Source organism: Oncorhynchus kisutch, linkage group LG23 (genome assembly GCF_002021735.2).
Source record: "Oncorhynchus kisutch isolate 150728-3 linkage group LG23, Okis_V2, whole genome shotgun sequence".
Classification (NCBI taxonomy): Eukaryota; Metazoa; Chordata; class Actinopteri; order Salmoniformes; family Salmonidae; genus Oncorhynchus; species Oncorhynchus kisutch.
In genome coordinates, this window is record NC_034196.2 from 16477365 (window position 1) to 16501805 (window position 24441).

Genomic DNA, 24441 nt, shown 5'->3' on the forward strand with positions numbered 1-24441 from the left:
TCTGAGTTTGCCGAAGATCATGAATATGATATATTACTATTGGAATGATAGACTTGTGGGGAACTAACAACGTTGCTCTATCAAATAGAATGGGCCAATTGTGCGTCGCCCCATGGACCTCCCGGTCAAGGCCGGCTGCGACAGAGCCTGGGCTCGAACCCAGAATCTCTGGTGGCACAGCTAGCACTGTGATGCAGTGCCTTAGACCACTGCGCCACCCGGGAGGCCGAAAATTAGGCCTTTTCTAAAAAAACGTAATATGCAACATCACACTCCCTCATCTGATTGGTCGAGTAGGTGGGTCTTCTGACTTTTGCTGTGGTAACTAGTGACGACCCATGGTGAACTCCATGGTGAATGAAATTTCTGATTAACTCCACCAACGGAGTTTAGCAGAGACCAGGCTTTGTTGAATTCTTCTCCGACGACATAGATTTGCCCCAGGTCAATACATAAAAAAAACTGTCCTCTCTAGTTGCATGCCTTTCTTTGCTGAAATCCATACTTTTTCATTAAACGTTTAATCAAATACAACCACCAACTGTTTGCTCATTGCTGTTCCTCTAAGAGGGCAACTCGGCACAAATGCGCATGTGTCAATTGAATCTCAACAAGGAAACAGTCTGGTTAATTGGTTAAGGTTTTATTAATAAGTATGGATTTCAGCAAACAAAGGCACACCTACAGAGGACAAACATGGGGACAGGGTAAGCGTTTCATAAGAAGTTTTTGTTGTTGAAGTATTGACCTTGGGAGAATCGACGTAGTCAGAGCTGAGTTCCACAAAGCCTGGTTTCAGCTCAACTCAGTTGGACTTCATCAGAAACGTTCTTCGCCATGGAATTGAGTTTAGTCGGCTACATCTTGGCATAATGAACATTCCTTTCTGCTCTCCTCTTTTGCAGGCTGGTTGTCCCACGTGCTTTCACGAACCAATCCCACTCGGCTCCATCACTATCACCATGGCAACAGAGGAGAAGAAACCAGAAACTGAGGCCACTAAAACGTCATCTGCATCTGCCAGCCAGAGTAAGGTATGGGTTCATGCTTGCCCTCATTGTCGCCAGATAGTGTGACAGCTGTCTGCAGGTATGGCTCCTGGTAATTGCATGTCACATTAGAATGATTCCATCTGACGGAAGACAATGGCTAGCTTTATTACCATTCAAATGTTTTTTTCCTATGGATTTGTACAGATGGGCTACTACCCCATTGGTTCCCTGGGACCTGCGTTGATGAAACCTCTGTCACTTGATACTCAAATATACCATGTAGCCAGATTGTCCTGTGTCTCTGCTATTTACATAGTGTCTGAATCTTTTTTTTTTTTTTTACGGGAAATTGCCTTAACTGCTTCTACAGATATCAACTGAACTGCTTTCCTGTTCCAAATGTTTACGTCCCCTATTTAGTCGGCACCAGTCAAGCCCAACTACACCCTGAAATTCACCTTAGCCGGCCACACAAAAGCAGTTTCGTCTGTCAAGTTCAGTCCCAGTGGAGAGTGGCTCGCCAGTTCATGTAAGTTTTTATGATGAGTGCTTTAGGTGGGGTTAGAACAGTAGGTTTACCGAATACTGCTATTAGGCTTGTAACTTTGCATGCACAAGTTGTTGTAGAATAAAATGTATAACATTTGCATTTAATTAATGTTCTTTCAATGTAAATGATCTGATAACTCTTGCATGATAACTAAAGGAAGGCACAGTTAGACTTTAAACCTCCTGCTTTGGGCTGGATGTCTAGTTCATACTGTACATGCATAATCTATGAGCAGAATTACTGTTTTAACTAAATTAGACATGAAATCCCTAGTTTGAAAGTGACAGTTTTTATGGAAGATATGCTGCGCCATATTCCCCCACGTTGGCCGCCCCCCTAGCAATTCAAGTTCCAGAGAGCGAACAATGACGTGGTGCACATATCTGCACATATGTGATTTAGTATGCCATTTTGCTTTTTGGCTCGCGAGCGATACTTTCAGAACTACGGGCTAAAAAGTATACCAAAGTACCAGAGAATTTCTAATCGAATATCCAAACACTTTAGTATTCCATTACTTACGAGAGTATTAATTTAAAAATAATAATAAATATAGGCCTTATAACAATGAAAATGCTTTGTCATTGCGCCATACAAGTCTATAGCCTATCATGACATTTGACATTAATTTAATAAACAACATTTTGACCGTTTGTTTTGACGGGCACTGCATAAAAACGACACGTGTAGCCTGCACAGGTGTGAAACGTGTCAGGCGATCAAAGCGGAACTACAGTCAGAGGCTCCATATGTAGCCTAGCAAGTGAAGTGGGATATTTCGAATCTGTGCAAAATGGAATTAAAACTACAGAATTAAGTTAACTTAATGAGAAGCAGTAGACTACAACGAGCAACCAACAGGTTGGCTGTTGTTAAACTTGAATGGAGTTGTTGTAGACAAGGATGAAGAGCGCAGCAAAACCGCCTCAGTTAGCCTTGCTAGTTGGCTAACTTAGCTGGTTAGCATAGCTAGCTTCTTTACGTCGATTTGAGGCAGTCAAAACAGGCACTACCAGATAAAGGGCTGGGAATTGACAGGGACAATATAATTTAATTACAATATTTGGGTGCCAATATGTATTCTCACGATTCTATGTATTGCGATTTGATGTTCCAAACATATTGCTCACTATATGTCTGCTGCAGAGAGACAAGAGAGCATGAGAAAATGAGTCTTGATCATTCATGGAAATAGCTGGAAACATTTTGGCTCAAACTATTTAAAAAGATGGAGAACAAAAGAAATACCATAGTTTTGGCGCAGGTGTGAGCGACTAGCGCCAACATCGCTACCTTTTAAAAATGCAAATCGACACTTGGAGTTTATATAATATCGCAATACAGTGCCTTCAGAAAGTATTCACACCCCTTCAGATTTTGTTGTTACAACCTGAATAAAAAAAACTATTACATTGATATTTGTCACTCGCCTACACACAATACCCCATGATATCAAAGTGGAATTATGTTTATATAAATGTTTACAAATTAATTAAAAATGAAAAGCTGAAATGTCAGTGGGTCAACAAGTATTCAACCCCTTATGTCAAGCCTAAATAACGTCAGGAGTAAAAATGTTCTTAACAAGGCACATAATACGCTGCATGGACTCACTCTGTGTGCACAATAGTGTTTGACAAGGTTTCTGAATGACTACCTCATCTCTGTACCCCACACATACAATTATCTGCAAAGTCCCTCAGTCGTGCAGTGAATCAAACACAGATTCAACCACAGACCGAGGAGGTATTCCAATGCCTCGCAAAGAAGGGCACCTATTGGTAGATGGGTAAAAAAAAAGTAAACATTAAATACCCCTTTGAGCATGGTGAAATATTATTTACACTTTAGATGGTGTATCAATACACCCAGTCACTACAAAGATACAGGCATCCTTCTTCCTAAATTAGTTGCCGGAGAGGAAGGAAACCGCTTAGGGATTTCACTGAGGTCAATGGTTATTTTAAAACGGTTAGAGTTTAATTGCAGTGATAGTTTTCTCCTATGGATGGATCAACAACATTGTAGTTACTCCCCAAAAATAACCTAATTGACAGTGACAAGAAAGAAGCCTGTACATAATGAAACTATTCCAAAACATGCATCCTGTTTGCAGTAAGGCACTTCAAAATAGTGTGGCAAAGAAGTTAACTTTATATTCAGGTCATAAAGTTGTTATGTTTGGGGCAAACACAACATGTCATTGAGTACCACTCTAAATATTTTCAAGCATGGTGATGGCTGCATCATGTTATGGGTATGCTTGTCAATGGCAAAGACTAGTGAGTTTAGGATAAATGGGATCGGAATAGAGCTAAGCACAGGCAAAATCCTAGAGGAAAACCTGGTTGTCTGCTTTCCAACATACTGGGTGACAAATTCACCTTTTAAGCAGGACAATAACCTTTTTAAAAAACTAATTGGGTTAAAATCTAAGGCAAGACTTAAATTGGTGTCTCGCAATGATCAACAACCAACTTGACAAAGCTTGAAGAATTGTGAAAATAATACTGTTCTTCAAATATTGTACAATCCAGGTGTGCAAAGCTCTTAGACTTACTCAGAAAAAGTCACAGCTGTAATCGCTGCAAAAGGTGATTCTAACATGCATTGACTTTGGGTTGAATACTTATCTAATCAAGATAAACTTCACATTTGAGTGTCCTTTTGTTGTCCCCAGCACAGGGTGTACCTGTGTTTTTTAAATATATTTGTTCAATATATACATTCAATGTTGTCATACCTGTTGCCTATATCCTTTTGATGTTTGCTTTCTCACCAAACACAAGGAAGAAAGAGGGATGTGTGTGTGTATATATATATATATATATAGAGCACAGTGCATGTAAGATTTGTGAGTGTGATTTGATGGACATTGGTGCTTGCATGTACAGTTCCTTCAGAGTATTCACACCCCTTGACAAAAAAAACCAATGAAATGCATTGTAATCCTACTTTTTAACACAACAAAATGTGGAAAAAGTCAAGGGGGTGAGAATACTTTCTGAAGGTGCTGTATGTAACGGTTATTCCATCACTAACCAGATAGTATGACATGCTATGGCAGCAAGAATATTGTCTCACTAGTGCAAATATGGCTACTTTCTCTCTCCCTCCTGTCTCACATAGTGCTGCTCTGTTTGCTACTGCAGCAGGGTGGGGGAAGGGCAGCGGCTGGTGTCTTTCCCTAGTTGTGCAGCAAGTGCCCAGGTTTTTAAGAACGTTTCACAAAAAAACACATGTATTTTGGCTATCGGGATATCCCCAAAAAACTAAACATTATTCTAGTGGTGAAAATATTTCAAATGCCCATCCCTAATGATAACACTACATTTCAATAGAACATGCTTATGTAACCTGTCTTGAAATATGTTTTACAGCTGCTGACAAACTGATAAAAATTTGGGGAGCCTACGATGGAAAGTTTGAGAAAACAATATCGGGACACAAACTTGTGAGTTCAAGCTTCCATTATGTATATATTTTTATGGATATGCCTCTAGTGTGGCACAAACCAAGTTGCCCTTTCACTTGTCATCTGCAGGGGATCTCAGATGTCGCCTGGTCCTCAGACTCCAACCTCCTGGTTTCAGCATCTGACGACAAGACTCTAAAGATCTGGGACGTCAGCTCGGTAAGAGGCAGGATGGAGAGGTTATTCTCAGAAATATAGAATAAGGGGGCTGGTTTGGAGATGGCATAGAACAGACATGCTTCTGTATTAGGATAAGAAATGATTCCCAAGTACATTTATTCTCAAGTATTTTATTTTCTCTGTTATGGTGTGAGTACTGAAAAGACATGCATTATTGTTGCTGACACTCCGCTGTTCAGATGAAGGGAATTAACACTAATGTGCACCACTGCAGCGGTCAACTCAAACTGCAGTGTGTAGCTGCGGGCAAAGTAATTCAAAGCATATACTTTATCACTCAGGATGTAACTTTCCAGTGCTACTATTTTTGCCATGTAATGTTATGAAATAGTAAATTCAGTTGAAGACGCTACATGTAGAATGTCTCACCCATGTGGAAGCTAGGTGAATTGCAACAACACTTAAGCTGAATATAAACAAACAAACAAACAATCAATCAATGTAGTTATAAAGCCCTTTTTACATCAGCCAATGTCACAAAGTGCTGTACAGTAACCCTGTCTCAAACCCCAAACAGCAAGCAATGCAGATGTAGAAGCACGGTGGTTCAGAAAAACTCCCTAGAAAGGCCAGAACCTAGGAAGAAATGTAGAGAAGAACCAGGCTCTGAGGGGTGGCCAGTCCTCTGGCTGTTCCGAGTGGAGATTATAACAGAACATGTTTAAGATGTTCATATATGACCAGCAGGGTCCGATAATAATAATCACAGTGGTTTGTAGAGGGTGCAACAGGTCAGCACCTCAGGCGTAAATGTCAGTTGGCTTTTCATAGCCGGTCATTCAGAATTAGAGACAGCAGGTGCGGTAGAGAGAGGCCAACAGCAGGTTTGGGACAAGGTACTACGTCCAGTGAACAGATCAGGGTTCCATAGCCACAGACAGAACAGTTAAAACTGGAGCAGCAGCATGACTAGGTGGACTGGAGACAGCAAGGAGTCATCAGGCCAGGTAGTCCTGAGGCATGATCCCAGGGCTGAGGTCCTCCGGGAGGGGAGGGAGACAGAGAATTAGTGGGCGCACATTTAAATTCACACAGGACACCGGATAAGACGGGAGAAATAGTCCAGATATAACATACTGACCCTAGCCCACGACACAAACTATTGCAGCATAAATACTGGAGGCTGAGACAGGAGGGGTCGGGAGGCGCTATGACCCTGTCAGACTTCCCCCCCTTCCCTGCATCCCATTTCCCCGCAACACTTGCGCTTGAGTGTTTTACTTTGTTTCATCCACCAGCTTCAAACAACTGAAAATACAATATTTTGAAAATATATTTCACAGCGATTTTTAGATTGTACAATGATTCTGTACACTATGAATTGCTTGTTTTGTCACAAACTGATGTGAATTCTGTGGCTGTAATTTCAGTTTTCAATTTATTTGGATGTTTTGTGATTTGGATGTAGACTGTTGATGGAAATGTAGCCCTATGTGGTGCAATGGAGGCCTTGATGGTATAAGCCAGTGCAGACACAACTGTCATTTGATAAAACTGTTAAAAATAAATGTAGATGGGTCTTGGATTGAGGGGTGAAGGTGCTCAGGGGTTGTCAACTGGTGGCCCGTGAGCCAAATTCAGTCAGCGGGCTATTTTATTTGCCCCTCAAGTTCTCTGAGTAAAAAATAAAATAAAAAATAGGTTGTAATAAACTAATGGTACTTATTGAAAAAAAATCAAGATTCTCTAGAAAAGGTTGGCCTTAATGCAAATATAAGCCCAGCTCATTTTACATAAAATATATAGGCAAAAATACTGTTACTGTAAAAACTGGATTTTTTTTGTTGTTGTTTTATTTCCAATGTGCAAATGGATGGAATTGGTCAAACTCGCAGTTTAATACATGTACAAAATCATCCTCTTTTCCTAAAATCATGATGGTCATTACTTTTATTTATTTATGTGTAGCGTCCCACCTGGCTAACAGCCAGTGAAATTGCAGGGCACCATATTCAAAACAACAGAAATCCCTTAATTAAAATTCCTCAAACATACAAGTATTTTACACCATTTTAAAGATGAACTTGTTGTCAGATTTTTTTAAAAACTGTACGGAAAAAGCACCCCATGCAATAATCTGAGTACAGCGCTCAGACAACAACACAAGCCATACAGATATCCGCCATGTTGTGGAGTCAACAGAAGTCAGAAATAGCATTATAAATGTTCACTTACCTTTGATCTTCATCAGAATGCACTCCCAGGAATCCCAGTTCCACAATAAATGTTTCATTTGTTCGATAACGTCCATTTATGTCCAAATACCTAATTTTTGTTCGCGTTTAGTACACAATCCAAACTCACGATGCGCGGGCAAGTCCAGGCGAAAGTTCAGACGAAAAGTTATATTACAGTTCGTAGAAACATGTCAAACAAACTATAGAATCAATCTTTAGGATGTTTTTTATCGTAAATCCTCAATAATGTTTCAACCAGAGAATTCCTTTGTCTGTAGAAATGCAATGGAACAGAGCGAACTCTCACGTGAGCACGTGTGATCAGCTCATGCCACTCTGCCAGACCTCTGACTCATTCAGCTCCCATTCCCCCCTCCTTCACAGTAGTAGCATCAAACAACGTTCTAAAGAATGTTGGCATCTCGTGGAAGCCTTAGGAAGTGCAATATGACCCCATAGACACTGTATATTCGATAGGCAATGATTTGAAAAACTACAAACCTCAGATTTCCCACTTCCTGGTTGGATTTTATCTCAGGTTTTTGCCTGCCATATGAGTTCTCTTATACACAGACATCATTCAAACAGGTTTAGAAACTTCAGTGTTTTCTATCCAAATCTACTAATAATAGGCAAATATTAGCAACTGGGCCTGAGTAGCAGGTAGTTTACTCAGGGAACCTTATTCATCCAAGCTACTCAATACTGCCCCCCAGTCCCAAAGAAGTTAACTGCCGTGTAAATTGTATTTAAAAAATATTTTTTTACAATCTATTTGGAGTCATAGACTATAATATTGTAATACTCTACTGTACATTTTTCCTTCATCACGATCAGTTTGTTATAACCAGTTTTAGGAGGACGTGTCATTTACCCCTTCCTTCACCCGACTGGAAGGGGTTGGCTGCCCATCTGATAATGGCCGCTCAAAACTACACCTAAACAATATTGAAACTAATTTCACTCATATATGTAGCCTAAAGACAAGTTTCAATTGACAATAGTCTGATGGGTGACAATATTTTCAATTGTGAATGAAGACACTGAGGGAACAGAGCAGCGTGTGAAATTGACAAAGGGAATGACTTTTTTCCTAATCCTAGGTTCATGCAGGTCAGACATTTTTGATTTATATTACATATCAGAAAGAGCATATTATAAGGTTTATAAAATAACTGCTTTTGCCAAACAACTCAAAACATTTAGCAAATGAGCTCTCTTTCAAAATGTAACTTTTTCCAAAGATGACTGCGGTTCCATGTATTCAACACCTGAGCACTCACGGCTGCATATAGGCAAGGAAGCGCAAACTTAAAATATGCTATTCTGTTGTTTTCTTACCAGCTGACTACACCAGGGGGGCACGTATGTTGATTATGTCCATCCACACCTGACGTGATCAGGACCGCAGGTTGAAATATGAAAAAGACCTCTGAACCAACTATATTAATTTGGGGACATGTCGAAAAGCTTTAAACATTCGTGGCAATTTAGCTAGCTAGCTTGCTGTTGCTATCTAATTTGTCCTGGGATATAAACATTGGGTTGTTATTTTACCTGAAATGCAAAAGGTCCTCTGACAATTAATCGACAGATAAAATGGTAAACCGAGTTAGTTTCTAGTAATCTCTCCTCCTTCAGTCTTCTTCTTTGGACTTTGTAGTGGTTAGCAACCAATTTTAAGGTGCATTACCACCACCAACAATACTGGAGTGTGAACCTCAGTTCATCTTTCAATCACCCATGTGGGTATATGCTCCTAAAAACCAATGAGGAGATGGGAGAGGCAGGATGTGCAACGCGTCACAAGTAGAACCAAGTTCTATTTTAGCGCCTGGCTAGGCAGACGCTCATAAGCAGTTTGGATGCAACAATTGAATAATATGTGTATGGTCAGCGTGTTAGGTTCATAATGTTTTCAGACCTGCCAAAACAAAATAATGGATTAACACTTGAGTTGTGTAGTTTAGCATGTTTTTTATTTATTTTTTACATAGCCTACAGTAACAAACTAATGAAAATCCTATTGTATTCTTAGATTTTTTTCATAAAATTTTAAAGAAAACTGTAACTAGGCCACTCAGGAACATTCGATGTCGTCTTGGTAAGCAACTCCGGTGAATTTGTCGCCCAGTGTCTGATTGAAAGTAGCCTGAACCAGGTTTTCCTCTAGGATTTTGCCTGTGCTTTGCTCTATTCCATTTCTTTTTGTTATAAACTGCATAGTCCTTGCCGATGACAAGCATACCCATAACATGATGCAGCCACCATCATGCTTGAATATATGAAGAGTCGTACTCACTGATGATGTTGGATTTGCCACAAATTATAACACTTTGTTTTCAGGACATAAAGTTAATGTCTTTGCCACATTTGTAGCAGTTTTGCTTTATTGCAAACAGGATGCATGTTGTGGAATATTGTTGTTCTGTGCCGGCTTCTTTTCTCTCTGTCATTTAGCTTATTATTGTGGAGTAACTACAATGTTGTTGATCCATTCTAAGTTTTCAAAGGGATATTCACGGGTTTTTAATCTGTGGTTGACTCTGTTTTGAAATTCACTGCTTTACTGAGGGACCTTACAATTATCTGTATGTGTGGGGTACAGAGATGAGGTAGACCGTTCATTAATCATGTTAAACACTATTATTGCACACAGAGTGAGTCCATGCTATTTATTATGCTCAATAAAGATTGAAAAATGGTGGTTTATGAACTGATACATTTTAAATTATTATACAAAATTATTGCAACCAATAGAATGTTATATGGGGATGCAACCATCCCAGCTCTGCAGATTCTTCTACGAAGAGACAATCATTAGATCATTTGTTTTGGTACTGTCCATATGGAGCTTGTTTTTGATTGCATGTTCAGGAATAGATGAAGAATTGCAACATTTACCTGGAGCTAACTCTGCAAATAGCACTGCAGGGTGATTTGAAAAGTCAGTCAATCGATCAATAATATAATAAATATTTTTGCTTAAGTATTATCTTTAATTTACAATCTGTAGAAACTATGAGAATAGAAAGATTCAGAACTTTTGTGAAACAGCACAGTTGATAAATATATGTTCAATAGAAATCAAAACTGGATGGTGTTCAGAGATAGATGGGAGGGGTTGAGTGGAGCTGAAAGGGGGTGACTAAAAACAACAAGATAACTCATGTCAATTTTACTGTGTCCTTAAAATGTATGTAGGTTCAGAACTTTTGTGAAACAGCACAGTTCACCTTCACTTGTTCCACATTTTGTTATGTTACAGCCTTATTCTAAAATGTTTTATTGTTTTGTCAATCTACACAAAATACCCCATAATGACAAAGCAAAAACAGACTTTCTGAAATTTTTGCTCAATTGATTGAAAATAAAACAACTTAGCACTAAAGTATTCAGACCCTTTACTCAGTACTTTGTTGATGCACATTAGGCAGTGATTACAGCCTCGTCTTGCTGGGTATGACGCTACAACTTTGGCACACCTGTATTTGGGGAGTTTCTCCCATTCTTCTCTGCAGATCCTCTCAAGCTCTGTCAGGTTGGATGGGGATCTCAAGGCTGATCAATGGAAACAGGATGCATCTGAGCTCAATTTCGAGTCTCATAGCAAAGGGTCTGAATACTTATGTAAATTAGGTATTTTTGTTTTATTTTGAATACATTTGTAAACTTTTCTTAACCTGTTTTTACTTTGTCATTATGGGGTATTGTGTGTAGATTGATGAGGGGAAAACATGTATTTCATCAATTTTAGCGTAAGTTTGTAAGGTAACAAAATGTGGAAAAAGGGAAGTCAGAATACTTTACGAATTATTTATAGATTATATTAGTACCAGTCAAAAGTTTGGACACACAACCTCATTCCAGGGGTTTTCTTAGCTTTTTTAAATTTATTTTTTAAAAACTATTTTCTACATTGTAGAATAATAGTGAAGACATCAAAACAATGAAATGACACATGGAATCATGTAGTAACCAAAAAAGTGTTAAACAAATTAAAAAATATTATATTTGAGATTCTTCAAAGTAGCCACCCGTTGCCTTGATGAAAGCTTTGTACACTCTTGGCATTCTCTCAACAGGCTTCATGAGGTAGTCACCTGGAATGCCTTTCAAATTAACAGGTGTGCCTTTTTAAAAAGTTAATTTGTGGAATTTCTTTCCTTAACTCAACTAGGGTACATGGGATGCTAGTGTCCCACCTGGCCAACATCCAGTGAGATTGCAGAGCGCCAAATACAGATACTCATTATAAAAATTCAGAAAACAAAACATATTTTACAAAGGTTTAAAGATTCACTTCTTATGAATCCAACCACGGTGTCAGATTTTTAAAAATGCTTTACGGCGAAAGCATAGCTTACGATTATTTGAGAACATAGCCCAGCAGACAAATCATTACAACAGTAACCACCCAAGTAGAAGAAGAGAGAAAATTAATCCCTTAAATTTGATCTTCATATGGGTGCACTCAAGACATTCATTTACTCAATGTTCCTTTTGTTTGATAGTGTCTTTATATCCAAAAACCTCAATTTATTTCGCATTTACTTCAGTAATCCACAGGCTCAAACGCAGTCAAAACAGGCAGACAAAAAATCCAAACATGTCATAGAAACATGTCAAATGATGTTTATATTCAATCCTCAGGTTGTTTTTAGCCTAAATGATCTATAATATTTCAACCGGACAATAACGTCGTCAATATAGAAGGTAAACAAGAAAGGCACTCTCTCGGGATTGCGCATGGAAAAAGCTCTGTGACATGTCAGGGTCCACTCATTCAGACTGGTCTTACTCCCTCATTTATCAGAATACAAGCCTGAAACTATTTCTAAAGACTGTTGACATCTAGTGGATGGCATAGAAACTGCAATTTGAGTCCTAATTCAATGGATACTGTAATGGCATTGAATAGAAAAAAAATAGAAAAAATCCTGAATGGATTTCTCAGGTTTTCGCCTGCCAAGTCAGAGCTGTTATAGACACTGTTTTAACAGTTTTGGAAACTTTAGTGTTTTCTATCCAAAATCTACCAGTTATATGCATATCATATCGTATTTTCGAACATAAATAATCGATAAAATTGAAGACTGAATGATCTGTGTTCAATACAGGAGGAAAACAAACTATCTAGCTTTCTGGTCACGCGCCTCTATCTAACAGTACACTACAAGTGACCCTCGTTCTGAACAGGGCTACTTCTTCATTACACAAAGGAAAAACCTCAAACAATTTCTAAAGACTGGTGACATCCAGTGGAAGCGGTAGGAACTGCAAGAAGTCCCTTAGAAAAAAGAGTGACCCCAAAAAAAGAAATCTGAATGGTTTGTCCTCTGGGTTTCGCTAAATAAGTTATGTTATATTCACAGACATGATTCAAACAGTTTTAGAAACTTCAGAGTGTTTTCTATCCAAATCTACTAATAATATGCATATCTTATCTTCAGGGGATGAGTAGCAGGCAGTTGAATTTGGGCGTGCATTTCATCCGGATGTGAAAATACTGCTTCCTGTCACCAAGAAGTTAATGCGTTTGAGCAAATCAGTTGTGTTGTGACAAGGTAGAGTTGGTGTAAAAGACCAAGTCTATATTATGGCAAGAACAGCTCAAACGAGCAAAGAGAAACGACAGTCCGTCATTACTTTGACTTACCTTCATGTCTTAATCTGGAAAATGTCAAGAACTTTGAAAGTTTCTGCAAGTGCAGTTGCAAAAACCACCAGGCGCTATGATGAACCTGGCTCTCATGAGGACTGCCACAGGAAAGGATGACCCAGAGTTACATCTGCTGCAGAGGATACTTTCATTAGTTACCAGCCTCCAGAAATTACAACCCAAATAAATGCTTCATAGTTCAAGTAACAGACACATCTCAACATCAACTGTTCAGAGGAGACTGCATGAATCAGACCTTCATGGGTGAATTGTTGCAAAGAAACCACTACTAAAGGACACCAATAAGAAGAGACTTCCTTGGGCCAATAAACACGAGCAATGGACTTTAGACCAGTGGAAGTCTGTCCTTTTAGTCCGAGTCAAAATTTGAGATTGTTGGTTCCAACCGCGTGTCATTTGTGAGACGCAAAGTAGGTGAACGGATGATCTCTGCATGTGTGGTTTCCACCGAGAAGCATGGAGGTGTGATGGTGTGGGGGTGCTTTGCTGGTGACCCTGGCAGTGATTTATTTAGAATTCAAGGCACACTTAACCCATATGACTACCACACTATTCTGCAGCAATACGCAATCCAATCTGGTTTGCGCTTAGTGGGACTATATTTTGTTTTTCCACAGGACAATGACACAACACACCTCCAGGCTGTGTAAAGGCTATTTCACCAAGGAGAGTGATGTGCGGCATCAGATGACCTGGCCTCAACAATCACTCGACCTCAACCCAATTGAGATGGTTTGGGATGAGTTGGACCGCAGAGGGAAGGAAAAGCAGCCAACAAGTGCTCAGCATATGTGGGACCTCCAAGACTTGGAAAAGCATTCCAGGTGAAGCTGGTTGAGAGAATGCCAAAAGTGTGCAAAGCTGTTGTCAAGGCAAAGGGTGGCTACTTAAACAATTGTAAATATATTTTAAATTCTTCTATCACTTTTTTTGGTTACTATGCTTCCATATGTGTTATTTCATAGTTTTGATGTCTTCACTATTATTTTACAGTGTAGTAAAAATAAGGAAAAACCCTTGAATGAGTAGGTGTGTCCAAACATTTGACTGTGTTTGTGTGTTCGCGCGCACGCACTCTGCATTCGGGAAGTATTCAGACCCCTTCCCTTTTCCACGTTACCTTACAGCCTTATTCTAAAATTGATTAATTGAAAATATATATTTTTTGACATTTTTGCATATTCTTTTTTTCAAAATAAAAAAACAAGGGGAGCGAAGAGTAAACAAGTAGTGCGTAAGCTTTAAAAAATTGACATTACACAAGGCAGTTGCACATTTAACTTTTAAATACTGTTAAAGAAGGTAAAGTAAAAACCCAAACCGGTCCATTCAATCGATACCGGTGTGTGTGTGTATAGTAAAATACGGTATACCGCCCAGCCCTAAATACACATCACCAAATATACATATGTACACATTGCACTGGAAGGAGTGGGATAAAGTGCAGACAATGGAAAAGAAACAATGAATGAAGTTTTATTCATGAGAGTAATGAGGGAATCTGTTTAGACTGAACTGGGGTCCACTGGGCACGTGACCGGCTAAAACAGGTGATGGTGGAGCGCTCTGCTCAAATCAAACTAATCTGTGCCACCGGGTCATATTGTCAACATAGCAGCGCAATGCATCGTTCAGAAATATATTCATGTATTTTCTATAAAATGTTTACTAAAACAAATCCCGCAATGATTGCAGGGATAAAGGACTTCCTGCTTCCTCTTGCCGAGTGGGATGCAGAAGCATCTACCGTAACGAATCAGCTCTCATGCCTTGAGATTTTACTGGCTTTAATCTGAGCACTTTCCCTTTACAGTGTGGCAAGGCTTGAACAACATGTTACCAACAATCCAGTCCATTTCTATTTTGGTGGAGAATAAGGTGAACTTTAAGTCGCCATGGAAACTGTAGCACCTCAGGGTAGCCTTAACATTAGTTATCTGCATCTAGTGAAGACCCAGTGGGCAAAACCAGGTTGAAAAAACATCAGTATGACATCTTATTCTGATCGAAACTGGCTTCTTTTAAATTTATTTTTGCTGACCAGAATATTACGTATTTTTCTGACCACCATACGACCAGTTGGTCATAATGTCATATTTAAGCCCTCATCATAACCTGGTAGTAACAACCTGACTACAGTTTATTACGTACTGTAAAAAGTATTGCAGAGGATATAGTTGGATGTTGAAAACCTTGTTCATTACATTTTTGTGTTTCCCATAGTCACCAATTTAAATCTGCAACATATTCTTACATTTGAAAGTAGATCAAGAAAAGATCTACATCAATGTTTTTGCACATCTGCATGCAGTAATTGTTTTCATAATTCACCCACAGACATTACATGCATAGAAAGACTGGGACGGGGTGTATATACAAGCCCATTGTTTTAATTTCTGAATGAATACTGAGAGTGGTGTGATGGGGGTAGATCCTCATCAAGGACCTTTTTAGCATAGAATGCGATTTGGAGCGTAGTGGCCCTCTTGAAGAGTGGTGTGATGGGTCAGATCTGCAGTGAAGAGAATCATTACCACTTCATCAATTATACATTTGAAAAGAACTAGAAAAGGACATTCATAAAGACACTGTGGACTCGGCCGGCTAAAAGTATTTCCAGTTGAAGAAGTTTGGCACTTATAGCTTCAAAATAGAGCAACTAGCTCATGTACATACTTTGCGTCCTCCACCACGGAGGTCAGGGGCATATTTTAGGACTTTCCGGGGGGGCCAACGGTAGATCGACCTCCTGAGTTGTATGGCTTTTCAGGACATTTACTGTAAGCATAATAAGAGAAGAAAATGTATGAATGATTGGCATAATGTCGGCATGCAGGACAGAACAGTAATGCACAGTATAATATCTTTAACAGTCATAGTCTACTAAAAATCTCTCATTGTTTGTCAAATGTCTCAACTTTTCACATTTACTTACCAACTACAATTGAGCGAACACACGTGGTGGCAAAGGCATATTTGTTCCTCTGACCCTTCATATTGAAGTGGGACATTTTAATTCATTGGTCATCAATCTGAAACATTTTAAGAGGATAACCAAATGAAATGGCAGTTGGATAATGAAATGTTTTCGCTAATCCTTAATGGTAAAGTTTTGCTTTAATCCTAACACGTTAATATTCAAACATCTTTCTATAAACACACCGCTCCATAATCCTGAGGACATTGTCTCGGACAGAGGTTCCCCAAATTGAGGACAGCTTGGCAGTCTTAAAGTCAAATTTAAAAATGTAAAGTGCGTAAAGATATTTTTTTCAAAAGTTATATCATTCCCACAACACATTGTTAGAAATGGGTGTAATTGGCAAATCTCTTCTGCAACGTGGAAAGTTTGAGTTTGGCTGAGCGACGGAGAATGAACAAGGGAGAAACTAGACATGACTCTCAGGTATATTTGACGGATATCAAAAGGTCAAAACGTTAGCTAAGTTAGCTAGCTACAACCAATGTCTCAAGCAGTTAAAACTGTACTTTTACAATGTCCATGGAGGATTAGCCAGGGGGTAACGTTTACCAGCTAAAATAGCCAAATATTTTCCCCAACAAACCGCCGCTAATTCAGGTGCAATAATTTCGGGGGTAATTATTGATGGAAATGAATGCCATTTAAAAACAGGGTTTTGTAAATCCCGGTGGATTGTAGTAGGATACTGAAATAAGACCGGCCTACTTGCTTGTTAATGTCATAATAGAACATCAAAACAGCATTCTGTTGAACAAGAAAATGTGCAGTACATTAAACAGTGCAATTTTCTAACAAAGATTACTATTAGAAGCCAACGCACAGCAAGCTATATCATTAATTAAACCATTATTTAATTGTACTGCAGTTGTACTGTATTTTAAAGGCAGTGAAATGTTATAAGGGTATCCTGTATTATTGTGCATGTTTATCTTATGCTGGTTGCCTAGAAAAAATGTGGAAGTGAATGTGCACATTTCATTTGGGTGGACTGCAACTTTGAAAAACACTACCATAGCCTGTAGTAAAAGCATTTATAGCGTCCAGAAAAAAAATCTAAATTAGGGACCATCTCTGATAGCTATAGGACTGCAGAGACTGTCACAAATTCGATGACTTGGAGGTTAAATATATCACTTCATTGTTTGTTTTTTTATTGATATTTCATCACCTGCTGAATAAAAACCTAAAATGGCCCTACTCCTAAAATGACCCTACTCCTTAAAAAGTTAATCTGTCCAGATAAACTGAAGTGGACTCTGACCGAGTACCATTTAGCTGGAGCCCAGAGTAATATTATTCTGTCGGACTTGGGAAGAGCTCAGCCCGTATGAAGCCCCCCTGAGTCCGAGTCCACGCCAAGTCCCCCGGGTCTCAAACAGAATAGGCCCGAGCCCAGTACAGTACGCCACGAGGCCCTAACCCGCTTTGGTGCGCTCTGTCAGCTGTTTGCCAAGTGTGCAAAGCTGAATCATGTAAGCCCTGCTGAAAAATAACATTACTACAATTTGAATAATTGTTCTAGTGTCTTATATGCAATGGGGGCATGGCCTACAAACACTATGGACATGTTTATATAAATGCAACCATTCCAACGATTTTACGGCGCATATTTGGAAATCAGTCAATTTAAATAAATTCATTAGTTCCCAATTGATGGATTTCACACAGATATCAATCAAAATAAGATGTCTAAATGACTTCATGAAAAAAACATCTTAATCTGGTTGTGAATTGGTTATAAGACATCTCGACCTGATTTCAACTAATAAAAGACGTCTTTATCATGTCAAGCCCACTGGGTAGGGATTTTTTCCCCCCGCCCACGTTGTCATGGTATTAAAAGGATAATGTGAGATTTTGGCTACTTTTCTACTTACCAAGAGTCAGATGAACTCATGAATACAATTCTTATGTCTCTGTGTCCAGTATGATGGAAGTTAAGAGGTAGTTTCCCAAGCCAATGCTAACTAGCTGTAGCGCAATGACTGGTAGGAAGTCTGCTGTTCTGGTAGACTTCCAGGCATTGCACTAATGCTATTCAGCGATGTCTCCTTAAACTACCTTCAACTGTTTTCTCTGCAGTTGCATCATAATCGCTACTTTGAGACCCTCCATGCAGTTGTTGGATCGACCATAATGAGCTCATACTGTGAACATGTTTAATTTAAACACACTCATTTCCTATTGTAGGGGAAATGTTTGAAGACATTGAAAGGCCACAGCAACTATGTCTTCTGCTGCAACTTTAATCCCCAGTCCAATCTCATCGTGTCTGGATCAGTGAGTCCTACCTACTAATGCAACACTGCTATTGTAATATTTTTACATAGAAAAGGTTATTGCCAACCCTGATTTCTACCAAGGAGTGATGAATATTTGTTGCTGTGTAACATGAGTTCTCTTCTAGTTTGACGAGAGTGTGCGGATATGGGATGTTAAAACCGGTAAATGCTTGAAGACCCTGCCGGCCCACTCTGACCCAGTCTCTGCAGTAAGAGATTATGCACATGTAGACACCTTCAATGAACCTAAAAACAATGTACTTCAGATAATAGATTTTTCTGCTTATTAGCTTATAGTAGTTGATTATCACACCATCTGGTCAGTGTGCATTCGGAAAGTATTCAGACCCCTTGACTTTTTCCACATTTTTTACGTTACAGCCTTATTCTAAAACGGATTAAGTAGTTTTTTTTTTACCCCTCATCAATCTACACACAATACCCCATAATGACAGTGCAAAAACAGGTTTTATTAATGTTTGCAAATGTATAAATAAAAAAAACTGGAATTTACAGAAGTATTCAGACCCTTTTACTTAGTACTTTTTTGAAACACCTTTGGTAGCGGTTGCAGCCTTAAGTCTTTTTGGGTACACCTGTATTTGGGGAGTTTCTCACATTCTTCTCTGCAGATCCTCTCATGCTCTGTCAGGTTGAATGGGGAGTGTTGCTGCACAGAGATGTTTGATCGGGTTCAAGTCCGGGCTCTGGCTGGGCCACTCAAGGACATTCAGAGACCTGTCCCGAAGCCACTCCTGCAGTGTCTTGGCTGTGTGCTTATGGTTGTTGTCCTGTTGGAAGGTGAACCTTCGCCCCAGTCTGATGTCCTGAGCGCTTTGGAGCAGGTTTTCATCAAGGATCTCTCTACTTTGCTCCGTTCATCTTTCCCTCGATCCTGACTAGTCTCCTAGTCCCTGCCGCTGAAAAACATCCCCACAGCATGATTCTGCCACCACTATGCTTCACAGTACGGATGGTGCCAGGTTACCCCCAGATGTGACGCTTGGCTTTCAGGCCAAAGAGTTCAATCTTGGTTTGATCATACCAGAGAATCTTGTTTCTAATGGTCTGAGAGTCTTTAGGTGCCTTTTGGCAAAATCTAAGTGGGCTGTCAGGTGCCTTGTACTGAGGAGTGGCTTCTGTCTGGTCACTCTTCCATAGGGGCCTGATTGGTGGAGTGCTGCAGAGATGGTTGTCCTTCTGGCACTGGACATCTCCCATCTCCACAGAGGAACTCTAGAGCTCTTTGAGTGACCATCGGGTGCTTGGTCACCTCCCTGACCAAGGCCCTTGTCACCCAATTGTTTAGTTTGGACAGGCAGCCAGCTCTAGGAAGAGTCTTGGTGGTTCCAAACTTGGAACTTGGAGGCCACTGTGTTCTTGGGGACCTTCAATGCTGCAGAAATGTTTTGGTACCCTTCCCCAGATCTGTGCCTCGACACAATCCTGTCTCGGAGCACTACGGACAATTCCTTCGACCTCATGGCTTGGTTTTTGCTCTGACATGAACTGTCAACTATTGGACCTTTTATATAGACATGTGTGCCTTTTTCAAAATCATGTCCAATCAATTTAATTTACCACAGGTGGACTCCAGTAAAGTTGTGGAAACAGCTCAAGGATGATCAACGGAAACAGGATGCACCTGAGCTCAATTTAGAGTCTCATAGGGTTTGAATACGTATGTAAATAAGGTTTTTCTGTGTTTTTTAATTTTTTTACAAAAAAAACTGTCTTCACTTTGTCATTATGGGGTATTGTGTGTAGATTGCTGAGGAAATGTGTTTATTTAATCAATTTTAGAAGAAGTCTGTAACAACAAAATGTGGAAAAAGGGGTCTGAATACTTTCCGAAGGCACTGTACATCTCTAATCTGCTCTATGTTGCTGTGTAGGTCCATTTCAACAGAGATGGCTCATTGATTGTGTCTAGCAGCTACGATGGCCTCTGGTGAGGGATTCAAAATATATATATATTTTGTTGAATGTACTTTGCCTGTAAGTGTAACTTAATGACCTAAAAGAACATCTGCGTTTTAATGATGGCCAATTTAACATAAATATGGGGAGTGTTTGGATATCATTTGAGAAATGTATTGACGTTAATATCTTCTCTGTCCATAGCCGAATCTGGGACACAGCATCGGGACAATGTCTGAAAACACTAATTGGTAAGCTTCACCAGCCAGAATGGCAGCATCTGTAACCAGGTTTCAATCCAACCAGTTTTATTTGTTTTGCATATCAGATAAAAATGTCTCAACAGGCCGGATGGAAACTATCAAATTGTTGGTACATTTCCTCAATTTTGACAAAATCAAATACGCTAGACGGGTGAATAATTTTCTTGTCTGTTATTAGATCATGTGACAAATTGCAGTGTTAACCATTTATTGTGGAATAACCATCATATCGACTTAAATTTGCAGTCACTTGCAGTATGTTGTGTCGTCCCACTACCTGGACTTAAAAAAAGCATGCACAGTCTATTAGGCTACAGATCAAACAAGTTCTGATGAACTTCACAGGGTGGTGAAAGTGGAAGGTGATGAGTTAGATGCTGCTTTCCTCAACAGATATCCAATGTGTTCATTTTTATGCTGGTTACATGATGATTGATTATTGGCTGTCAATTGACAAATAAAAATGATCCTGCTCTTTATAATCTCATCATGTATCCACTGCACTAGAGCGCATGCTAAGACCATAGTTTGGCACTTTTGCTGTTCATCACAGAATTCTTTGTTGTGCCAAAACCATCAATGGAGTTATAAATTGGATGGAAACGCATAGAATGTCTGTTTTTTAAATTCTGTTAATGAAAAGTTATGACAACGTGCTTTTTGTGTGGCCTACGTCATTACGCACAGCCTTTTATTCGCAAGATGCCGTTGCTGGTAAAATGTGCATATTTTATGTGAATATTCTAATATTTGCTTATGTTTTCATACATTTCATTTTTTTTCTATAAATGTATGGGAAATATAAAATTGTATAGTATTTTTCTGTGAGTGAATTCTTCGGTCTTTTGCAGATGATGACAACCCCCCGGTGTCATTTGTGAAGTTCTCACCAAACGGCAAATACATTCTGGCTGCCACATTGGACAAGTGAGTGTTAGATTATCAGTAGAGAACTGTCACTTTCCCTTAAACTCAGGTAGGATATGACATGTGCACAGTACCACGGCATCTTTGTCATGCGCTACTGCACCAGTAGTGGGCCCTATTGGACTGTCCAGTACCACTATACCAAAGCGTTTCATTTGGGAAGGAACGCTCAAGCAAATCTACAGAAAAAAATAATACTTCATCACTCCTAAATGCTAATTAATCATTCACCATCGTTTCTGTTGGGATGCTGTCTTCTAATGGGGATTATTATGATTTATTTTAGCACCCTGAAGCTTTGGGACTACAGCAAAGGAAAGGTAAGATATGCCTTCATGTTCCAACCATGGTGTTGTGGAATGCTCTTGATTCAGATGTTTCAGTTCTCTTCAGTAAGTGTTCTCCTCTCATTCCAGTGCTTGAAAACATACACCGGCCACAAAAACGAAAAGTACTGCATATTTGCAAATTTCTCTGTCACCGGTGGAAAGGTATTTATTTTTATTTTTATAAAATAGAATTTAAAAAATAATAATAAGACAAAAAAAATGGATTTACGAGATGATGATGCTTTTCCCAATAGCTTCTTATGAAGTATCATTCTCTTATGCTCTGCATCTCTCAGTGGATTGTCTCTGGCTCGGAGGACAACATGGTGTACATCTGGAACCTGCAGACCAAGGAGATCGTACAGAAACTACAGGGTCATACAGGTAGAGTAATCAGAGCTTGATGAAACTGATTACTACTTTGAGGTGAAAAATGCTCACAAAATGTCTGTTTAATTCTCTGCTTTTCTCTTCTCCCTCACGCCATCTCTGTCCTAGATGTGGTGATTTCTACTGCCTGCCACCCCACAGAGAACATCATTGCGTCTGCGGCGCTAGAAAACGACAAAACCATCAAACTGTGGAGGAGCGACTGCTAAGCACCCGTGCGTGCTTATTGTATTTTCATTTTATTGTACTTTTCATTTGACTGTTTTTAGCTGGACCCGAATGCCTTGAGGACTGAGCCTCAACTAGAAGAAGAAAAGGAACGCAAGTCCAGAACATCACCACAACCACACACCTACCCTTCACCCAGAACCAGAGCAAACCCCAACTCAACCGCCACAACCCTCTGCTTGGTCTTGCTTGTGCCCTTACATGCTCTACTATCTCTGCCTTACTCTTACTGTGAGCTGGCTGTTTGTGTTTCATCAATTGGAATATGAGAATCACCCTTTGTCATTCATGAGGAAAATGGTCACATGGTATCTTATGCTTTTACTCTCTATGTGTAGGTGTCTTAGTATTGATACACGCTTTGTTTTTGCCAGATTGGATTGGCCTCAAGTAAGTTCTCCTATTCACCATGTAAGGTGTTTTTTCTTCAGACTAACAGGCTGCTTCACTGTTTTTGTGTCTGACATTTCACTTTTAACAACTGTAAGTCTCATTGAAATGCAGTAGATCAGTAGCCTGGTCACAGATCTGTTTGTCATACCAAACATGTTGGTGACATGATAGCACAAACAGATCTGTGACCAGGCTAATGGATAAGTGGTAACTGTCATACTTCCAATACTTGTAATTAAACAGTCCGTATGAAGAGGTGTTGAAACAAAGCTTCATACAGGGGAGAGCTTGAGGTTCATTTTTGTTTTGTTGGATTTATCATAAAACAATATTCAAAGCTCAGAATGCATTGAAGGGGTTAAATACATTTTTTGACAAATGGGCGAGTTTTACTGGCCCTCGCAGGGGAATTTCCATAGCGTGTCGAGTTTAATTAGACATTCAATCGATTTCAACAAGGAGTTTAGTTTTGTCAGCAGTTTCTCAACCACTTCTCTACAAGTCATTCACCTAACAGTTTCTCTAGTTTAGTATCGACACTATGCTCGGACACAGCGAGCGCTGCCTTGTTCTGAACTCCTACATTTTACTCGGTGTATTCTGATTCTGTATAATACATTGTTGGTGCTCAACTGATCCCTCTAGAATTCACAGGTGTAAACGGTGGGTTGAGAAGTCAATCGACGAGCCTACATTGAAGGGGCTCTTGCCTGTACTGTCAGTGCATTTTACTGGTCTCAACTCAATCCTTATATTCAAAGTAATGTCAATTGTGAGGAAAGAAATGAACTCCGAGGCTGTTTTTCATTTGGATTATTATTTTCGAGATGCGTCCAGTCCATTGCCTTGCACTGTTCTTATGTTGGCCCTGACTCGGTGTCTGGCTGTCATTACGTTAACACAGCCTGGTTTAGATTTCAAAGCACAGTGACCAAATGCAAGTATTTTTGTGCTCCACATTCTGTACATATTGCTACATCAACATATGTGTTGTTAAGACGAGCAATATTTGTGGCTGTCTTTCTGTGTCGTTCTTGTTTAACTGTCTTGATAGCTAGTAGTTCAATACAACATGGACTTGTTTTCCTGCTCTCCCTTCTGGATGTTCATTGCACTGCAGTGGTATCAAGGACTGCATGAAATTCTGTGTCTGCATTTAGTCAATCTGGATTTTGTGAATTTGCATTTGACAGCTATACCTTGTGAATTAATAAAGAGCATTTTTTAAGATGTTAAATGTGGTGTTCGGTGGCACTTTCTAAACAAAGTCGTTATAACTGCGTGACGACGTTAGAGCCACTGAACATGCCAATTGGCAATGTGTTCTGTTGATCATTTGAAAACGAGATTTCATTCTTGGAGGTGTTTCCTAGCCGATTCCGCGTCTCAATTTCAGCTATTAGATGTAGCAATCTCCGCAGCTGTTCAACCCATGTTAGTAGGAAAATGGGCATAATCAAAGCAAAACACAACCTTCATGGATGTTCCAAACTTCGATGAGACTCACTTTATGACCAATTATCCTATTTAAACTAGTCAATTTTGAATAACTGTTTCTGACTCGAATCGATGTTGCACAGGCTGTTTCCAGGCAGTCCTCTTTAAATGTAATTTTATTAGGGGAGAGGACAACACATAACAGCACAAAGATAAAAGGAGCATCAACAAC

The 24441-nt window shown here is 39.5% G+C and overlaps 1 protein-coding gene across 1 annotated transcript in view; it reads left to right on the forward strand.

Annotated features, from left to right (window-relative positions):
• Nucleotides 1-24009, forward strand: part of LOC109868270 (WD repeat-containing protein 5) — a 28802-nt gene extending 4793 nt beyond the window's left edge. Inside the window, exons 2-14 of the mRNA XM_020457708.2 lie at nucleotides 906-1034; nucleotides 1413-1521; nucleotides 4923-4996; nucleotides 5087-5176; nucleotides 18231-18320; nucleotides 18448-18531; nucleotides 20218-20273; nucleotides 20447-20493; nucleotides 21357-21432; nucleotides 21719-21752; nucleotides 21849-21923; nucleotides 22058-22145; nucleotides 22260-24009. Coding sequence (XP_020313297.1) covers nucleotides 963-1034; nucleotides 1413-1521; nucleotides 4923-4996; nucleotides 5087-5176; nucleotides 18231-18320; nucleotides 18448-18531; nucleotides 20218-20273; nucleotides 20447-20493; nucleotides 21357-21432; nucleotides 21719-21752; nucleotides 21849-21923; nucleotides 22058-22145; nucleotides 22260-22360 — 996 coding nt within the window. The 5' untranslated portion in view covers nucleotides 906-962 and the 3' untranslated portion in view covers nucleotides 22361-24009. The remainder of the gene's footprint in view (nucleotides 1-905; nucleotides 1035-1412; nucleotides 1522-4922; nucleotides 4997-5086; nucleotides 5177-18230; nucleotides 18321-18447; nucleotides 18532-20217; nucleotides 20274-20446; nucleotides 20494-21356; nucleotides 21433-21718; nucleotides 21753-21848; nucleotides 21924-22057; nucleotides 22146-22259) is intronic.
• Nucleotides 24010-24441: the final 432 nt, after the last annotated feature.